The sequence below is a fragment of the Ranitomeya variabilis genome, chromosome 5, assembly GCF_051348905.1.
Source record: "Ranitomeya variabilis isolate aRanVar5 chromosome 5, aRanVar5.hap1, whole genome shotgun sequence".
Classification (NCBI taxonomy): Eukaryota; Metazoa; Chordata; class Amphibia; order Anura; family Dendrobatidae; genus Ranitomeya; species Ranitomeya variabilis.
In genome coordinates this window covers 180593668-180612603 of record NC_135236.1, presented here as the reverse complement: position 1 = coordinate 180612603, position 18936 = coordinate 180593668, and the positions used below count along the sequence as shown (strand labels likewise).

The 18936-nt window shown below is 44.8% G+C and overlaps 1 protein-coding gene across 1 annotated transcript in view; it reads left to right on the top strand.

Annotated features, from left to right (window-relative positions):
* TUBGCP4 (tubulin gamma complex component 4) overlaps window positions 1-18936 on the top strand; it is a 66951-nt gene that overhangs the window by 13345 nt on the left and 34670 nt on the right. The window contains exons 3-6 of the mRNA XM_077263611.1: window positions 4857-4979; window positions 7325-7378; window positions 15868-15924; window positions 17174-17253. Coding sequence (XP_077119726.1) covers window positions 4857-4979; window positions 7325-7378; window positions 15868-15924; window positions 17174-17253 — 314 coding nt within the window. The remainder of the gene's footprint in view (window positions 1-4856; window positions 4980-7324; window positions 7379-15867; window positions 15925-17173; window positions 17254-18936) is intronic.

Sequence of the window (18936 nt, the reverse complement as noted above, 5' to 3'; positions counted from 1 at the left end):
ACACGCAGGGATTGCCTAACAAACTGCATGTGTTGGAGCTTTCGAACAGCCACGAGACATGCAGCCGCAGGGACTCGAACATATTTTTCAGGCACGCGAAAGGCACTCAGTTATCAATAGGTCAGGAGTTCGAAGATAGTTCGAGGATAGTCTCCATTCTGCCGACAGGATTTAAGACATACTGGTATATCCCAGTGTAGTAAAATGATGGTTTATTTTGATGCGTTTTGAAGTGCAAAGTTACTTCTTCTTCAAGAAAACCACATGTATCTAGGGATATATGTCTTAAATCCTGGCGGCAGCGTGTAGACTATCTACAAACTCCTTCTGACTTATTGCTGTGTGGTGGTCACTAGCTGACCCGTGGATCTGCTGCAGCTGATTTTGCACTATATGCTGTTTTTTCGGATTAAACAGGTGAGTTTAATCTGAGTGTAAGGCTACGTTCACACGTTCCTTTTTTTCATCCTTTTTTTTTCAGGTCCTGTTTTGAAAAACCGCAGCTAAATTCAGCGCTGATTTTAGCTGCGGTTTTTGATCCTTTTTCTTCTGCGGATTCCACTGCGGGTTTCCAAATGCAGTTTCCTATTGGTGCTGCTGGAAACCCGCAGCGGAATCCGCAGAAAGAATTGACATGGTACTTCTTTTTTTCTGCAGGCAAAACCGCTGCGGATTTGCCTGTGGAAAAAAGGATCGTCGGCACAGCGGGTCCTGTTTTCCATTGGGTTACATTGTACTGTAACCTACATGGAAAACTGCTGCGGATCCGCAGTGCAAATCCGCTGCGGATCCGCAGCAAAAACCGCACCGTGTGAACATAGCCTAACGCTCACTATATTTTTTAGTTTTCCTTGGATAAAGACACTCGGTTACCACACAGGGCATGCTCGGATAGTGCCTTATTAGAGAACCTTCGCTTATCACTAATGTTAATATACTGTTTGGTTACACTCTGGGTTTATTGCAATATTACATTGGCTGCCCTTTGTGATGGTTACAATCATCGCATTATCTATATATATAAAAAATCTGTAGTAGCCCGCTCTATACAAATCCACAGTTCTCGTCCGATTTGTGTGAAATTTGGCACGCCTCCTCTCCACCCACAAGAGCAGAATACTGCGCACGTTAAATCTCGCTAGCGTTCCCCCATCATGAGATTGGGGCCCCCGAAGTTAGGCCCTATACATATAATGGAGAAATGTGAAGGTGAAAGTAACAGTGCTGAGGGGAAAACAACAGTTGTGACAGACAGGGACAGATTATAGCGACGGCGCCAAGAGTCGCTGCTAAAGGGGTCACACCACCACACACAACAAACATTTCACAAACGCCATACAAACATCACACAGACAACACACATACACCAACCCACAAGCACAACACCACACAAATGCCACACAAACACCAGACCACTTTAGACACACACAACACACACAACACAAACACCACCCCATAAATACCACATTCACACTACGCACGCAAGGACCACACACGCATGCAAACACACTCCGATGGATGCACCATACGCACACGGACGAACAGAGCACATGCGTTCTCACCAGTGGCGTAACTACAAAGTTATGGGCCCCGGTGCGAACTTCCAAATGGGGCCCCCCCCTACCCCCCCCCCTACCCCACCCCCTACCCCCCCCACCTTCCCCCGCCCCCACAACCCCCCCACCTTCCCCCGCCCCGCTTCCCCTAGATACGCCTCGGACTGTTGCAGGAATCTCCTGCACTGCAACATGGTGTTGGGTGCCAGCACAGCCCACACAGTGGTATATCCAGCACAGCCCGCACAGTGGTATATCCAGCACAGCCCGCACAGTGGTATATCCAGCACAGACCGCACAGTGGTATATCCAGCACAGACCGCACAGTGGTATATCCAGCACAGACCGCACAGTGGTATATCCAGCACAGCCCGCACAGTGGTATATACAGCAGAGCCCGCACAGGGATATATAGAGCACAGCCCGCACAGTGGTATATCCAGCAGAGCCCGCACAGTGGTATATACAGCACAGCCCGCACAGTGGTATATACAGCACAGCCCGCACAGTGGTATATACAGCACAGCCCGCACAGTGGTATATACAGCACAGCCCGCACAGTGGTATATACAGCAGAGCCCGCACAGTGGTATATACAGCACAGACCGCACAGTGGTATATAGAGCACAGCCCGCAGTGGTATATAGAGCACAGCCCGCACAGTGGTATATAGAGCACAGCCCGCACAGTGGTATATACAGCAGAGCCCGCACAGGGATATATACAGCAGAGCCTGCACAGTGGTATATAGAGCACAGCCCGCACAGTGGTATATACAGCAGAGCCCGCACAGGGATATATAGAGCACAGCCCGCACAGTGGTATATCCAGCAGAGCCCGCACAGTGGTATATACAGCACAGCCCGCACAGTGGTATATACAGCACAGCCCGCACAGTGGTATATACAGCACAGCCTGCACAGTGGTATATACAGCACAGACCGCACAGTGGTATATAGAGCACAGCCCGCAGTGGTATATAGAGCACAGCCCGCACAGTGGTATATAGAGCACAGCCCGCACAGTGGTATATAGAGCACAGCCCGCACAGTGGTATATAGAGCACAGCCCGCACAGTGTTATATACAGCAGAGCCCGCACAGTGGTATATACAGCAGAGCCTGCACAGTGGTATATAGAGCACAGCCCGCACAGTGGTATATACAGCACAGCCCGCACAGTGTTATATACAGCAGAGCCCGCACAGTGGTATATAGAGCACAGCCCGCACAGTGTTATATACAGCAGAGCCCGCACAGTGGTATATACAGCACAGCCCGCACAGTGTTATATACAGCAGAGCCCGCACAGGGGTATATAGAGCACAGCCCGCACAGTGGTATATACAGCACAGACCGCACAGTGGTATATAGAGCACAGCCCGCAGTGGTATATAGAGCACAGCCCGCACAGTGGTATATAGAGCACAGCCCGCACAGTGGTATATAGAGCACAGCCCGCACAGTGGTATATAGAGCACAGCCCGCACAGTGTTATATACAGCAGAGCCTGCACAGTGGTATATAGAGCACAGCCCGCACAGTGGTATATACAGCACAGCCCGCACAGTGTTATATACAGCAGAGCCCGCACAGTGGTATATAGAGCACAGCCCGCACAGTGTTATATACAGCAGAGCCCGCACAGTGGTATATACAGCACAGCCCGCACAGTGTTATATACAGCAGAGCCCGCACAGTGGTATATACAGCACAGCCCGCACAGTGTTATATACAGCAGAGCCCGCACAGTGGTATATACAGCAGAGCCCGCACAGTGGTATATACAGCAGAGCCCGCACAGTGGTATATACAGCAGAGCCCGCACAGTGGTATATACAGCAGAGCCCGCACAGGGATATATACAGCAGAGTCCCCACAGGGGTATATACAGCAGAGCCCGCACAGGGATATATAGAGCACAGCCCACATCTCATCTCATTCCCCCCCCCCCCGATAATGGCCCCACAGTCCGGTTAAAAAGAAAAAAAAAACAAAAACTCTCCTCACCTTTCCTTTTGCCCGCGCTGCTCCTGGCGGCTGCAGTCTGCCCAGGACACTGCAGGTGCGCGATGATATGACGTCATCGCGCACCCGCAGTGTACTGTCAGAGGCAGAGCGGGGAATGATGGGAGAGGAAGCGTCAGGTGACGCTCTCTCCTCCCATCATTGCATTGAACTATACCGGTGTCATAGACGCCGGTATAGTTAAATGCGGCGGCGGCGGCGGCACTGGGGGGGGTTCCGGGGGAGGAACAGTGCAGCGGCCCACTACTGGCATCGGCTCTTCTGGCATTTGCCAGAAGTGCCCGATGGCCAGCCTGGCCCTGCTCAGACCTGCCGGCCCGGGGTCCCTGACCTGCGGGGCCCGGTCGCAATGGCGACCGCTGCGACCGCGGTAGTTACGCCCCTGGTTCTCACACACACCATGGACACTTGCACTGTGCACGCACAAACACATGGATCACATGCGTGTGGGAGCTTTCATCACTGAAGCTGCTGAGGTAAAGTGTGAGCAGCAATATTATCATAGTAGGATTGTCATTACTGCTTACTATACAGGGAGCTTTCATCACTGAAGCTGCTGAGGTAAAGGGAAAGCTGAGCTCTGATTGGTTGCTATGGGCAACTAGACAAGTCTGCCTGTGAGGCGGTTTTCATTACTGAGACATGAGCTCCTTCAGGGCATAGTAATACTGTGTGAGGGCTGCTCTGTATTTACTATTCATCCTATCACATGTCTTATCAGTGTCCGGTGAATACTAAAGGGCATAATACTAAGGACTGTTTTAAAAGGGAATCTGTCACCTACTTTTTCGTATGTAAGCTTCGGCCACCGGCATCAGGGGCTTATCTCCAGCATTCTGTAATGCTGTACATAAGCCCCTGATGTATCCTGAAAGATAAGAAAAAGAGGTTAGATTATACTCACCTGGGCGGGCGGTCCGATGGGCGTTGCAGGTCCGGCGCCTCCCATCTTCATGCTATGACGTCCTCTTCCTTGCTTCCTGTCATGGCTCCGGCGCAGGCTTACTGATTTGCCCTGCTGAGGGCAGAGCAAAGTACTGCAGTGCACAGGCGCTGGGCCTCTCTGACCTTTCCTGGCGCCTGCGCACTGTAGTACTTGTAGTATTGTAGTACGCTGCACTCAACAGGGCATTTCATTCTTACGAGTGAGTTTATTGCTTTGTATGGCTTCCATCAATCAATGAAAAGTTTTTCCTAAGAAAATGTTAACAAATACATTGTATATGCATATGTGATAAATGCATTAATATTAAAATGTGTTCTTCTCTTCCAGGATCACCACCCTTCCCAGCCCGGGCAGACTGGATTGCATGGAATTTACTTGAGGGCTTTTTGCAGAGGATTGGAATCAATTCTTCAGCCTTACAGACAGTCTTTGTTAGACTTGGAGCAAGAGGTAGTAGTAATGATATGATTGTATGTGTCTTCAGATCTCCATAAACCTACACAAATAAGTACCCTCTGATGGAAGTCCCTGGGGGCATGTGGTGTATTGGCACAGCAGGGTGGCTCAGTGGTCAGGACACTTACCTTGCTGCAGTAACCTGGGTTTCAGTTTATATGATTTCCTCCAGGTATTCTGCTTTCCACCGCATCACTAAAACAACACCATAGTGTTAGGCTACTTTCACACTAGCGTCGGGCTCGTTACATGTAGCGTTTTTTGCTCCCGACGGTCCGCCACTGCACGACGCATCCGTCGCACGACGGGTGCGACGTGTGGCAATCCGTCACAATGCGTCGCTTCATGTTAATCAATGGTGAAAAAACGCATCCTGCAAACACTTTTGCAGGATGCGTTTTTTCGGCAAAACGACGCATTGTGACGGAATGCAGTTAACGCTAGTGTGAGAGTAGCCTAATGTGTGCATATGTGCTAGGAGCACATCAAGAAAGTATCTTTTGGGAGGTCTATGAACTTAAAAACCAGATTTCTACTGAACAATTAGTTCTGTGAATTGTTGGTAACACATTGTTCAGAGCAGTGGCCCCCAACTTCAGTCCGCAAGAGCCACCAACAGATCGTGTTTTCAGTTTTTTCTTAATGTTGCTGCAGGATGGAATAACATGCTGCGAGGGGTAAACTCTAATTCTGCCAAGGCATGTGGATTAGAAATACTGTGTAGTAGACTTGTATTATCAGATGTTTGTTGCTCTTGCGTCTCTGCGAATGAGATGGGTTGTCCTTTTTCTTCTCCAGCACTTGGCCATCTTCACTAGCCCTATTGATAGTGAGTAGAGTGGTGATCATGTATGCATACTACCTCACTAGTCATACCTCTATGGAGATTTGTAGGGGTCTCAGTGCTCAGACCACCAGCAAGAATACATTTATTACCATTGAATAGATGAGATATGTATTTAGTGTTGGGTGCCAAACTTTTTGGTCCAAGGGCCACAATAACACTTATTACTAATTCCCATTTACAGTAAAGGGGAATTATCATCTAAGACTTTTAGATGCTGGTTCCCTCTCCAAGGCTCCCACATTTTGTGTATGTGTCTGGGGGTCACCTCCTCCCTCATCTGCAATCCAGGATGCAAGGTGCCATGACTGTGGCTTTCCTAAACATGGTTAATATGAGTTGCTGAAACACATGAACCTTTACTAAGCCCATAAATGAGAATGAAGATATCCACATTTGTACGTGCCCACCTCTCCACCTCATCTACTTCTTTCTAACATGCCATGCGAGTCCGCCACTCTGCCAATTTATGGGGGTCTCAGAGATGCACCATTATTACTTGCTCAGCCCTATGTCAATCAATCATATGCTCTATTACTTTTTCCTCTGCCATGGGAGATACATATGAGAAAAAAACTGACTGTTACAGACGTTTCATAAACCGGTGGAATGTATTGTGGTGATCTGTTTCCACCAGATGTATAGGAGTATTCTAAAATGTTAGTTACCCCTAATCTATCGTATAGGAGATAAACTTCCCAATCATTGAGGGTCTGACTGCAGGATCCGCCAGCGATCTTGTTGACCGGAGCTCTGAAAACCCCTGTGTGAACAGAGCGCAGGTTGACCATTCTCACCACTGGCACCATTCATTCATACGAGAGTGCTGAAGACCATCTGAGTGCAGCACTCGGCAATCTACTGCAGTCCCCCAGAGAATGATTGCAGTGGAGGGGGTGATGGACCGCCGCTCCATTAACAAGGCTCCTCCGAGGATAAGGAATGGCATTCCAACCTGAGAAGATCCTTTCATATGTTTAAAAGAAACAAAACCATTTGCTGTCTGTTTTATTGAGGGCCGGAAAAACTAGTTATGTAGATTGTTTTTTAATCCAGCTACAAAGGAGGCAACTGTAAGACAATTTCTGACAAATGAATGACTCCTGTACTGGAACAATATTCTTTTGTTTACAAAGTAAATCACTTTGTAGTTTTGAACGGTTTCTGGGGGGGATCGGGCCATGTTTCTTTCTTCTATCCAGGTGTGTGTGTGTGTGTGTGCACTTTCAGAGCTGGAGAGAAGTCCATTGTGGTGGCCATTCCCACTGCCTCCGTTCTGGAAAATGCAACAACTTTTTTGAAAGATTTTTTTTTTTTCTTGCTAAAAACTAAGACTTCCAGTCTGGAAAATACTGTAATTATTTCTGTACCTTCTTCACGCTGTATTCTTTTTTTGTTGTCTTGGTCCTGTAGGGGGTTAGAAGTTAAACATACATTAAACTTCCAAAGAAATGAATCTTCTTGTCTTCTCTATTTTTTTTTTTTTCTTATACAGTTCTTGGCCGATCCTCATCTTTCAATATCCCACATTAACTACTCCCTTGATCAGGTGAGTTCATGTAACAGAAGGCACATTAACCAGCGTGGGCTTTTTAATCCGTTAATATTACATACCAAGCACCACTTGTTTCACAGTTGTAAAAGTAAAAGTATGCAAACAGAAAATAAAAATAAATATATAAACATACTTTTCTTGGGGATATATATGCACATGCAGTATACATGATCGCAAAATGCTTCACATCGCATAAGTCGTGGGTATAACATATATATATATATATATATATGTATGTATATAATATTATAATGAGAATAGAATATAATGTATTGCTACAGCCTCATCAGTAGATATACATCTAAGGTTATGTGTGCACACGTTTAGTGAAATTCTTCTGGAAATCTTGATGTGTTGGCAGGAAAAAATTATGTTTTTGTCATTTTATTTTTAGGTTTTATTGTTGCAGATTTTTCTTTTTTAAATATTATTATTTTCACTACCCTATCCCCCCAATTCATTAGTATGGGTGAAATCAGTTGCAATAATGTATATGCTGTAGATATAAATCTGCAAGAAAAAGAATGATTTAGGAAAAAATAATCAACGTGTGCATGAGACTTCAGGAATCTCATTCACTTTTCCTGCTGCTAGGAAATTATTCAGGTTTTGTGACAAAACTGTGCAGAAAAAATGCAACAAAAATGCAACGTTTGCAAACACCCTAACACAAAAAAAACTGCTAGACAGCTAAAAATATAGATCTGTTGAGAAAGTTAACCCCTTACTGACCTCGGACGGGATAGTACGTCCGAGGTCAGATCCCCTGCTTTGATGTGGGCTCCGCAGTGAGCCCACATCAAAGCCGGGACATGTCAGCTGTTTTGAACAGCTGACATGTGCCCGCAATAGCGGCGGGTGAAATCGCGATTCACCCGCCGCTATTAACTAGTTAAATACCGCTGTCAAACGCAGACAGCGGCATTTAACTACCGCATCCGGCCGGGCGGCCGGATATGAGCACATCGCCGACCCCCGTCACATGATCGGAGGTCGGCGATGCTTCTCCATTGTAACCATAGAGGTCCTTGAGACCTCTATGGTTACTGATCCCCGGCAGCTGTGAGCGCCACCCTGTGGTCGGCGCTCACAGCACACCTGATTTTCTGCTACATAGCTGCGAACAGCAGATCGCTGCTATGTAGCAGAGGCGATCGTGCTGTGCCTGCTTCTAGCCTCCCATGGAGGCTATTGAAGCATGGCAAAAGTAAAAAAAAAAAAAGTTAAAAAAAATATGAAAAAAATAAAAAAAATATAAAAGTTTAACCCCTTTCTGACATCTGACGTACTATCCCGTCGAGGTGGGGTGGGCCCGTATGACCACCGACGGGATAGTACGTCATATGCGATCGGCCGCGCTCACGGGGGGAGCGCGGCCGATCGCGACCGGGTGTCAGCTGACTATCGCAGCTGACATCCGGCACTATGTGCCAGGAGTGGTCACGGACCGCCCCCGGCACATTAACCCCTGGCACACCGCGATCAAACATGATCGCGGTGTACCGGCGGTACAGGGAAGCATCGCGCAGGGAGGGGGCTCCCTGCGTGCTTCCCTGAGACGATCGGTACAAGGTGATGTACTCACCTTGTACCGAGCGTCTCCTCCCTGCAGTCCCCGGATCCAAAATGGCTGCGGGACTGCATCCGGGTCCTGCAGGGAGTACTTCCGGGTCCGGAGCAGGCTGCAGAGCATCCTGCTCCGATGAAAGTAAGATCGCCGATCTGACAGAGTGCTGTGCAAACTGTCAGATCGGCGATCTGTGATGTCCCCCCCTGGGACAAAGTAAAAAAGTAAAAAAAAAAATTTCCACATGTGTAAAAAAAAAAAAAAAAAAAAAAAAAAATCCTAAATAAAGAAAAAAATATATATATTATTCCCATAAATACATTTCTTTATCTAAAAAAACAAAAAAAACAATAAAAGTACACATATTTAGTATCGCCGCGTCCGTAATGACCCAACCTATAAAACTGTCCCACTAGTTAACCCCTTCAGTGAACACCGTAAGGAAAAAAAAAAAGAGCCAAAAAACAACGCTTTATTATCATATCGCCGAACAAAAAGTGGAATAACACGCGATCAAAAAGACAGATATAAATAACCATGGTACCGCTGAAAACGTCATCTTGTCCTGCAAAAAACGAGCCACCATACAGCATCATAAGCAAAAAAATAAAAAAGTTATAGTCCTCAGAATAAAGCGATGCCAAAATAATTATTTTTTCTATAATAGCTTTTATCGTATAAAAGCGCCAAAACATAAAAAAAATGATATAAATGAGATATCGCTGTAATCGTACTGACCCGAAGAATAAAACTGCTTTATCAATTTTACCAAACGTGGAACGGTATAAACGCCTCCCATAAAAGAAATTCATGAATAGCTGGTTTTTGGTCATTCTGCCTCACAAAAATCGGAATAAAAAGTGATCAAAAACTGTCACGTGTCCGAAAATGTTACCAATAAAAACGTTAACTCGTCCCGCAAAAAACAAGACCTCACATGACTCTGTGGACCAAAATATGGAAAAATTATAGGTCTCAAAATGTTGTAACGCAAAAAATATTTTTTGCAATAAAAATCGTCTTTCAGTGTGTGACGGCTGCCAATCATAAAAATCCGCTAAAAAACCCGCTATAAAAGTAAATCAAACCCCCCTTCATCACCCCCTTAGTTAGCGAAAAATAAAAAAATTAAAAAAATGTATTTATTTCCATTTTCCGGTTAGGGCTAGGGTTAGGGCTAGGGTTGGGGCTAGGGTTGGGGATAGGGTTGAGGGCTAAAGTTAGGGTTCGGGTTGGGGCTAAAGTTAGGGTTAGGGTTGGGGCTAAAGTTAGGGTTGGGGCTAAAGTTAGGGTTAGGGTTTGGATTACATTTACGGTTGGGATTAGGGTTGGGATTAGAGTTAGGGGTGTGTCAGGGTTAGGGGTGTGGTTAGGGTTACCGTTGGGATTAGGGTTAGGGGTGTGTTTGGATTAGGGTTTTCAGGTAGAATTGGGGGGTTTCCACTGTTTAGGCACATCAGGGGCTCTCCAAACGCGACATGGCGTCCGATCTCAATTCCAGCCAATTCTGCGTTGAAAAAGTAAAACAGTGCTCCTTCCCTTCCGAGCTCTCCCGTGCGCCCAAACAGGGGTTTACCCCAACATATGGGGGGGGTATCAGCGTACTCGGGACAAATTGGACAACTTTTGGGGTCGAAGTTCTCTTGTTATCCTTGGGAAAATAAAAATTTGGGGGGCTAAAAATCATTTTTGTGGGAAAAAAAAAAGGATTTTTTTATTTTCACGGCTCTGCGTTGTAAACTGTAGTGAAACACTTGGGGGTTCAAAGTTCTCACAACACATCTAGATAAGTTCCTTGGGAGGTCTAGTTTCCAATATGGGGTCACTTGTGGGGGGTTTCTACTGTATGGGTACATCAGGGGCTCTGCAAATGCAACGTGACGACTGCAGACCAATCCAAGTCTGCATTCCAAATAGCGCTCCTTCCCTTCCGAGCTTTGCCATGCGCCCAAACAGTGGTTCCCCCCACATATGGGGTATCAGCGTACTCAGAACAAATTGGACAACAACGTTTAGGGTCCAATTTATCCTGTTACCCTTGTGAAAATACAAAACTGGGGGCTAAAAAATCATTTTTGTGAAAAAATATGATTTTTATTTTTACGGCTCTGCATTCTAAACTTCTGTGAAGCACTTGGTAGGTCAAAGTGCTCACCACATATCTAGATAAGTTCCTTAGGGGGTCTACTTTCCAAAATGGTGTCACTTGTGGGGGGTTTCAATGTTAGGCACATCAGGGGCTCTCCAAACGCAACATGGCGTCCCATCTCAATTCCAGTTAATTTTGCATTGAAAAGTCAAATGGCGCTCCTTTCCTTCCGAGCTCTGCCATGCGCCCAAACAGTGGTTTACCCCCACATATGGGGTATCGGCGTACTCAGGACAAATTGTACAACAACTTTTGGGGTCCATTTTCTCCTGTTACCCTTGGTAAAATAAAACAAATTGGAGCTGAAATAAATTTTGTGTGAAAAAAAGTTACCGTATATACTCGAGTATAAGCCGAGATTTTCAGCCCAAATTTTTGGGCTGAAAGTGCCCCCTCGGCTTATACTCGAGTCATGATCGGTGGTGGGGTCGGCGGGTGAGCACTGTCATATACTTACCTAGTCCCGGCGATCCTGTCGCTCCCCCTGCCCGTCCCACTGTCTCCGGGTGCCGCAGCCTCTTCCCCTGAGCGGTCACGTGGGACCGCTCATTAGAGAAATGAATAGGCGGCTCCACCTCCCATAGGGGCGGAGCCGCCTATTCATTTCTCTAATGAAGCGGTGCCGGTGACCGCTGATAGAGAAAGAGGCTGCAGCACCGAAGACAGGCAGGGGGAAGGAGCGGGACGCCGGGAGCAGGTAAGTATTACATAGTCACCTGTCCGCGTTCCACACGCCGGGCGCTGTCTCCATCTTCCCGGCGTCTCTCTCTCCTCACTGACTGTGCAGGTCAGAGGGCGCGATGACGCATATAGTGTGCGCGCCGCCCTCTGCCTGATCAGTCAGTGCAGAGAGACGCCGGGAAGATGGCGCCGAGGAGCTGCAAGAGAGGTGAGTATGTGTTTTATTATTTTTATTGCAGCAGCACAGCTATGGGGCAATAATGGACGGTGCAGAGCACTATATGGCAGAGCTATGGGGCAATGGTGCAGAGCACTGTATGGCACAGCTATGGGGCAGTAATGGTGCAGAGCACTATATGGCACAGCTATGGGGCAATAATGGACGGTGCAGAGTACTGTATGGCACAGCTATGGGGCAGTAATGGTGCAGAGCACTGTATGGCACAGCTATGGGGCAATAATGGTGCAGAGCACTATATGGCACAGCTATGGGGCAATAATGGATGGTGCAGAGCACTATATGGCACAGCTATGGGGCAATAATGAACGGTGCAGAGCACTATATGGCACAGCTATGGGGCAATAATGGTGCAGAGCACTATATGGCACAGTTATGGGGCAATAATGGTGCAGAGCACTGTATGGCACAGCTATGGGGCAATAATGGTGCAGAGCACTGTATGGCACAGCTATGGGGCAATTATGGACGGTGCAGAGCACTATATGGCACAGCTATGGGGCAATAATGGTGCAGAGCACTATATGGCACAGCTATGGGGCAATAATGGTGCAGAGCACTGTATGGCACAGCTATGGGGCAATAATGGTGCAGAGCACTGTATGGCACAGCTATGGGGCAATAATGGTGCAGAGCACTGTATGGCACAGCTATGGGGCAATTATGGACGGTGCAGAGCACTATATGGCACAGCTATGGGGCAATAATGGTGCAGAGCACTGTATGGCACAGCTATGGGGCAATAATGGTGCAGAGCACTGTATGGCACAGCTATGGGGCAATAATGGTGCAGAGCACTGTATGGCACAGCTATGGGGCAATAATGGTGCAGAGCACTGTATGGCACAGCTATGGGGCAATAATGGACGGTGCGGAGCACTATATGGCACAGCTATGGGGCAATAATGGTGCAGAGCACTGTATGGCACAGCTATGGGGCAATAATGGTGCAGAGCACTATATGGCACAGCTATGGGGCCATAATGAACAGTATGGAGCATCTATTTTTATTTTTGAAATTCACCGGTAGCTGCTGCATTTTCCACCCTAGGCTTATACTCGAGTCAATAAGTTTTCCCAGTTTTTTGTGGCAAAATTAGGGGGGTCGGCTTATACTCGGGTCGGCTTATACTCGAGTATATACGGTAAATGTTCATTTTTTTTAAAACATTCCAAATATTCGTGTGAAACACCTGAAGGGTTAATAAACTTCTTGAATGTGGTTTTGAGCACCTTGAGGGGTGCAGTTTTTAGAATGGTGTCACACTTGGTTATTTTCTATCATATAGACCCCTCAAAATGACTTCAAATGAGATGTGGTCCCTAAAAAAAAAATGGTGTTGTAAAAATGAGAAATTTCTGGTCAAATTTTAACCCTTATAACTCCCTAACAAAAAAAAATTTTGGTTCCAAAATTGTGCTGATGTAAAGTATACATGTGGGAAATGTTACTTATTAAGTATTTTGCGTGACCTATCTCTGTGATTTAAGGGCATAAAAATTCAGAGTTGAAAAATTGCAAAATTTTCTAAATTTTCGCCAAATTTCGGTTTTTTTCACAAATAAACGCAAGTTATATCGAATAAATTTTACCACTAACATGAAGTACAATATGTCACGAGAAAACAATGTCAGAATTGCCAAGATCCATTGAAGCGTTCCAGAGTTATAACCTCATAAAGGGACAGTGGTCAGAATTGTAAAAATTGGCCTGGTCATTAACGTGCAAACCACCCTTGGGGGTGAAGGGGTTAAATCAACCCCCTTTCGCCCCAATCAAAATAAATCGATAAAAAAAAAAATCAAACCTACACATATTTGGTATCGCCTCGTTCAGAATCGCCCGATCTATCAATAAAAAAAAGCATTAACCTGATCGCTAAACGGCGTAACGAGAAAAAAAAGTCGAAAAGCCAGAATTACGTTTTTTTGGTCGCCGCGACATTGCATTAAAATGTAATAACGGGCGATCAAAAGAACGTATCTGCACCGAATTGGAATCATTAAAAACGCCAGCTCGGCACGCAAAAAATAAGCCCTCAACCGACCCCAGATCATGAAAAATGGAGACGCTACGAGTATCGGAAAATGGCGCAATTTTTTATAATTTTTTTTTTTTAGCAAAGTTTGGAATTTTTTTTCACCACTTAGGTAAAAAATAACCTAGACATGTTAGGTTTCTATGAACTCGTAGTGACCTGGAGAATCATAATGGCAGGTCGTTTTAGGATTTAGTGAACCTAGCAAAAAACAAGTGTGGGATTGCACTTTTTTTGCAATTTCACCGCACTTGGAATTTTTTTCCCGTTTTCTAGTACACAACATGGTAAAACCAATGATGTCGTTCAAAAGTACAACTCGTCCCACAAAAAATAAGCCCTCACATGGCCAAATTGACGGAAAAATAAAAAAGTTATGGCTCTGGGAAGGAGGGGAGTGAAAAACGAACACGGAAAAACGAAAAATCCCAAGGTCATGAAGGGGTTAATACAAAACAGGGTTAAAACAGATGGGTCACGCAGTAAGGGAGGCAGCACACGAGACTTGTACAGAATGTGCTTTGGGAAGGTGCCAAACCGTCGGCAAGAGACTTTAATGGGCATATATAGGCATTGCTGATGTTCTGCCAGTCACCCGTGTATTCTAGATCTGACTTGTACATTTACATTCCTGTGGACAGCACTGTTGCTTTGCTGATCTGGGAGCCTGAGTTCAAATCCCACCAAGAACAACATCTACAAGGAGTTTGTATGTTCTCCCCGTGTTTGCGTGGGTTTCCTCCGGGTTCTCCAGTTTTCCTCCCACCCTCCAAAGACATACTGATAGGGAACGTACATTGTGATCTCCAATGGGGACAGTGATGATAATGTTTGTAAAGCGCTGCAGAATTTGATGGTGCTATATAAGCAAAGCAGAGTAATAATAATAATAATGCTCATCTACCCTGGCACATTCTATGTGTTAATACTTTATATGCCTTATCTATCTGCTACCTTTTTAAGCTGATATGTGTTACGTATTATGTTTATTTTACGGCAATATTAGTAGTCTTTGGTTACTTGGCTTTCCTTAAGCCTAATGTTAAAATTTCATTTTTTCCTATCTTAATAACCATTTTCGTTAGTAATCTGAATTTCCTTGTGTTTTTTTTTGTCTAGACAAGCTAAAAGAATACTAAGACACAAGCATGATAAATAATGACTGTAAATCACTTATAAATTATCCAGCCTTACAACTATCACACATCTCCTTTCTACCATTAAATAACACACTGATATAGCTGATCTAAGATGTGTTAGTGATGATTGAGTGTAGGCCATAACGGTGAGCGCTGGCAGCTGGACAGGTAGTCCTCTCTCTTAGACATGCAGTGATATAGAAGTGTCGGCTTCACCTTTATAATCCATAGTGGAGTAAGACTTTTTGGTATGGCCTCCTGGCTCAAGTTGATTATGACCTATACGGAACGACTATGGCCCTCATAGACTGCTGGGTCCACCAGCAGAAGACACCAGAAGGGAGAGGAGTTGGGAACATGGGTATCAGACCCAGCAGGTCTCCAAAACATGGTATATGAGAAGAGCAGGCATGGACCCAACTTGGCTCAACACAAAAGTAACACTCCTAGGGTACAAACACGAGGAGACGACTGCAGGAAGGACGAGTACAGACAGTTGCCACACTGTGGGTCCCAATGATGGGTTATATTCCACGAATACAGAGATGCTTAAAATCAGAATCTGTGTATCTGAAATGACAAATTCATCAAATTAATCTGATTGATCATCCAGACTATGGATGGATCAATTTTCTGATGATCTATTGTTTCCATGTTTCCTGTTTTTCAGTTTCATCTCCTTTTTCCATCAGTAATGATTGTGGTGGAACAGATAAAGAGCCAGAAGGTATTGTAATGATGTTCTACCCATAGTGATGGCCGCTCCTTCTCATGCTGCAGGTAGAAATGGAGGGAAGTGTGATATGTAGCCTGGATATTTGTCCATTGTGTGTAGGTCCTCTTCTGCACTGTACAATGTTAGTCACTGAGGGACTCATCAGGAAGTTCTTTCCTCTAATATGTCAGGGAAATTATGAAATGGAGCACAATATGGAATGTCCTGTCCATTTAACCGTTCCTTCATACTAAATGAACAGTACAAACTGCAAGAAATTCACTGCAGAAATGATATAGAGTGTATACCAGTAGTACCCAAAACCCAGCCCCTGAGCACTTCAGGGGAAAATATGAAGTCACAAATCAGATTTGCTCTTGAGTTCAGTGGAGGTTACATTAACCTCCATACGAACGCTAATGGTGGCTGCGGGCAAAATGTTATCTAGCTCTTTTCAGACTTCTAGAACATCAGCGTTTGTGGATCTCTAGCAAAAAAACCTCTATGGTCTTCTTCAGTCATAAGCCATTCTACGTCCACTAACCTATAATCCACCACTTCTAAAAAATGGGATGTACTATACATAGAAAGTTGTTATAGTGAGTGTAATCAGGGCTGTAGGGGGAAGGAGGGTTTGCTTTCCATCTTTTTCATGGGCACCAACACACTTGGAAGCCTCTTTTTAAAGTCCTAATTTTGCCCTTGTGATTTTCTCTAAATTCTGAATTTCTGTAAAATGGACAGTATACTGTAATACTTGTTTTCTAGTAGTGCATTGCAGTGTTAATTCTAAGCACTGGCCATGTAAATAGCGGCTGCAGAAAGTAATTATTTCTTTCTATGGTGATTATGGAAATGCAAAATGTATCCAGGCTAGGCTTCTTTACAGATCTCCATGCTGATATTCTCCTTTTAGCTATGAACGGATCTTCTCATATTAATTATAGCCAGGCTTTATTAGACTCTTTAATGGTAAACCTGCCCACCTATTAGTTGAGATGGGAGCATGGATTGCTCCTACTATTCAGGTATTGTTGAAAGATGAAATTGTGGCCATGTTGTCATTTTTTGGAAGACTGAAAACTTCTCGTCAGAACAGGACTCTTCCTGGTGATGGTGAAGTGTACAGAGCAAGGGTCCATGCTGCCCAATACAATTGCAGTGAGTGCTGTGCTATAATAACTAGGCAGCATGAATGTAACTGGTTAATATACCCATCTTCTACGTTTTGCCATAACTACAGATCCCTTTCTTTCACTAGATTCATGGCTGCCAACTTTTGGAAACGGTTTACAAGCACAGCTGTGGGGGACTTCCTCCAGTCCGCAGTGCGCTAGAAAAGTAAGGAAACCATTCACATGCTATAAATATATTAGAAAATATTTTCCCACCATATAGTTTCTGCCACCTGAATATGCTGCCATTTGTAAGGGCGATATAAAGATTTATAGATTTACTCTCTCTGGCATAAAAAATATATAAAGAAACAAAGTCCAGCTCACCAGTAATGCCTCATCCAATCCTGTCCAAAGCACTAATAGGGTTTCTGCCACTGACATAAAGATCTCCTGTATCCACAATAAAAATACCACCCGTTTCTGGTGCGTCAAGCTGCTTGGCAAATGGGTGCAAGCAAAGAACACACTGGATTCATAGTCCACTGAATTCAGGATGTGAGAGATCATATCTCCCTCCCCACTGTGTGATGGAAGGATTGCTAACTGGTATACACAATAATCAGCCATCAGGTCTTTAGTGGGGCGAGTACAGCAGACTAGTAGCTTTGTGTCCTCTGTATTCCTTATTTGCTACTATTAGCAAAATAGCACAATATTGTTTTGTGCCATTGGGGTTAATAGGGGAGCACATATTTTCCTCTACCTTGAATACCTAAACTTCTTATCTAACGGGAATACCAGAGAAACTTTTGACATATATAATAGCACTAATATTAAAGGCAATCTGTCATGTCCAGAAAAGCTAATTATCTACAGATATAGTGGTAATCTGCAGGTAAATAACGTTAATCTCCTATTTGCCAGGCTTAAAAGGGTGGTCCAAAGTCCAAATTAATTTTCATCCTAAAACCCTATCTATTTAATACCATAATCTAAACTACTTTCTAATATACTTGAATTAAAAATGTTCCATCCTTCCATAACTACACTATCTAACTGCTTTTCCTTTTTTTTCCATTTCTTTTTTGATGCTTTGTTGAAGAATCCCTGTGCATGCTGTGATACTCGAACATGCATCATCAGGTGGCCGAGGCTGTGGTTACTGCAGCAGGCAGTGCCCCCTCAATGAAGCAAAGCGTCATCTGTGACTTTCAGGGGCTGGGCTGGTCCCTGCGTGATATGCACAATGACAGCGTGCTTTCTGTTGCTGGCTCAGATCAGCATTAACAAGCCGGCAACAGAGTGGTATCAGAATACCCGGCATACAGAGACCAGTTCCCCACCTCTCGCAAGAGACACTACATGCCAGGTATTCTGCCAGCGCTCTGTTGCCGGCTTGTTACTGCTGAACTGATCTGGCAACAGAGTGTGCTGCCATTGTGCACGTGCAAGTGTCATTGATGATTTTTAATTTTTTTTTCTCAGTATCCCAGCATGCAGTAGGATTCTTGAACGAATCGTCATCAATAAGGAAGGGGGGGGGGGGGGGGGGGGGAGAAAACCAGTAAGATAGTGTAGTTACAGTAGGATAGGGATTTTTTTAAAGAAAATGTTTAGATTTTGGCATTAAATAAGGATTTGGGATGAAAATTAATTTAGACTTTGGACCACCCCTTTAATGCTGCAGCTACGGGGAGAAGATTAGGTTATATTCTCTCTGCAGCTGCTCGCTTCCAATCATGCAGATTATCCCTGTATCTGTATTTTTAATTATTTAGCTTCATCAGCCGCTATCAGAATATTGCTGGCTGCAGAATGTATCACCTTAGAATCTGTCAGTGAGCTTGTTATAATCGCAGTTTGGGAGTCTTTTTCTTCCTCTTAAGCTATCTTTATCATTTAGGCT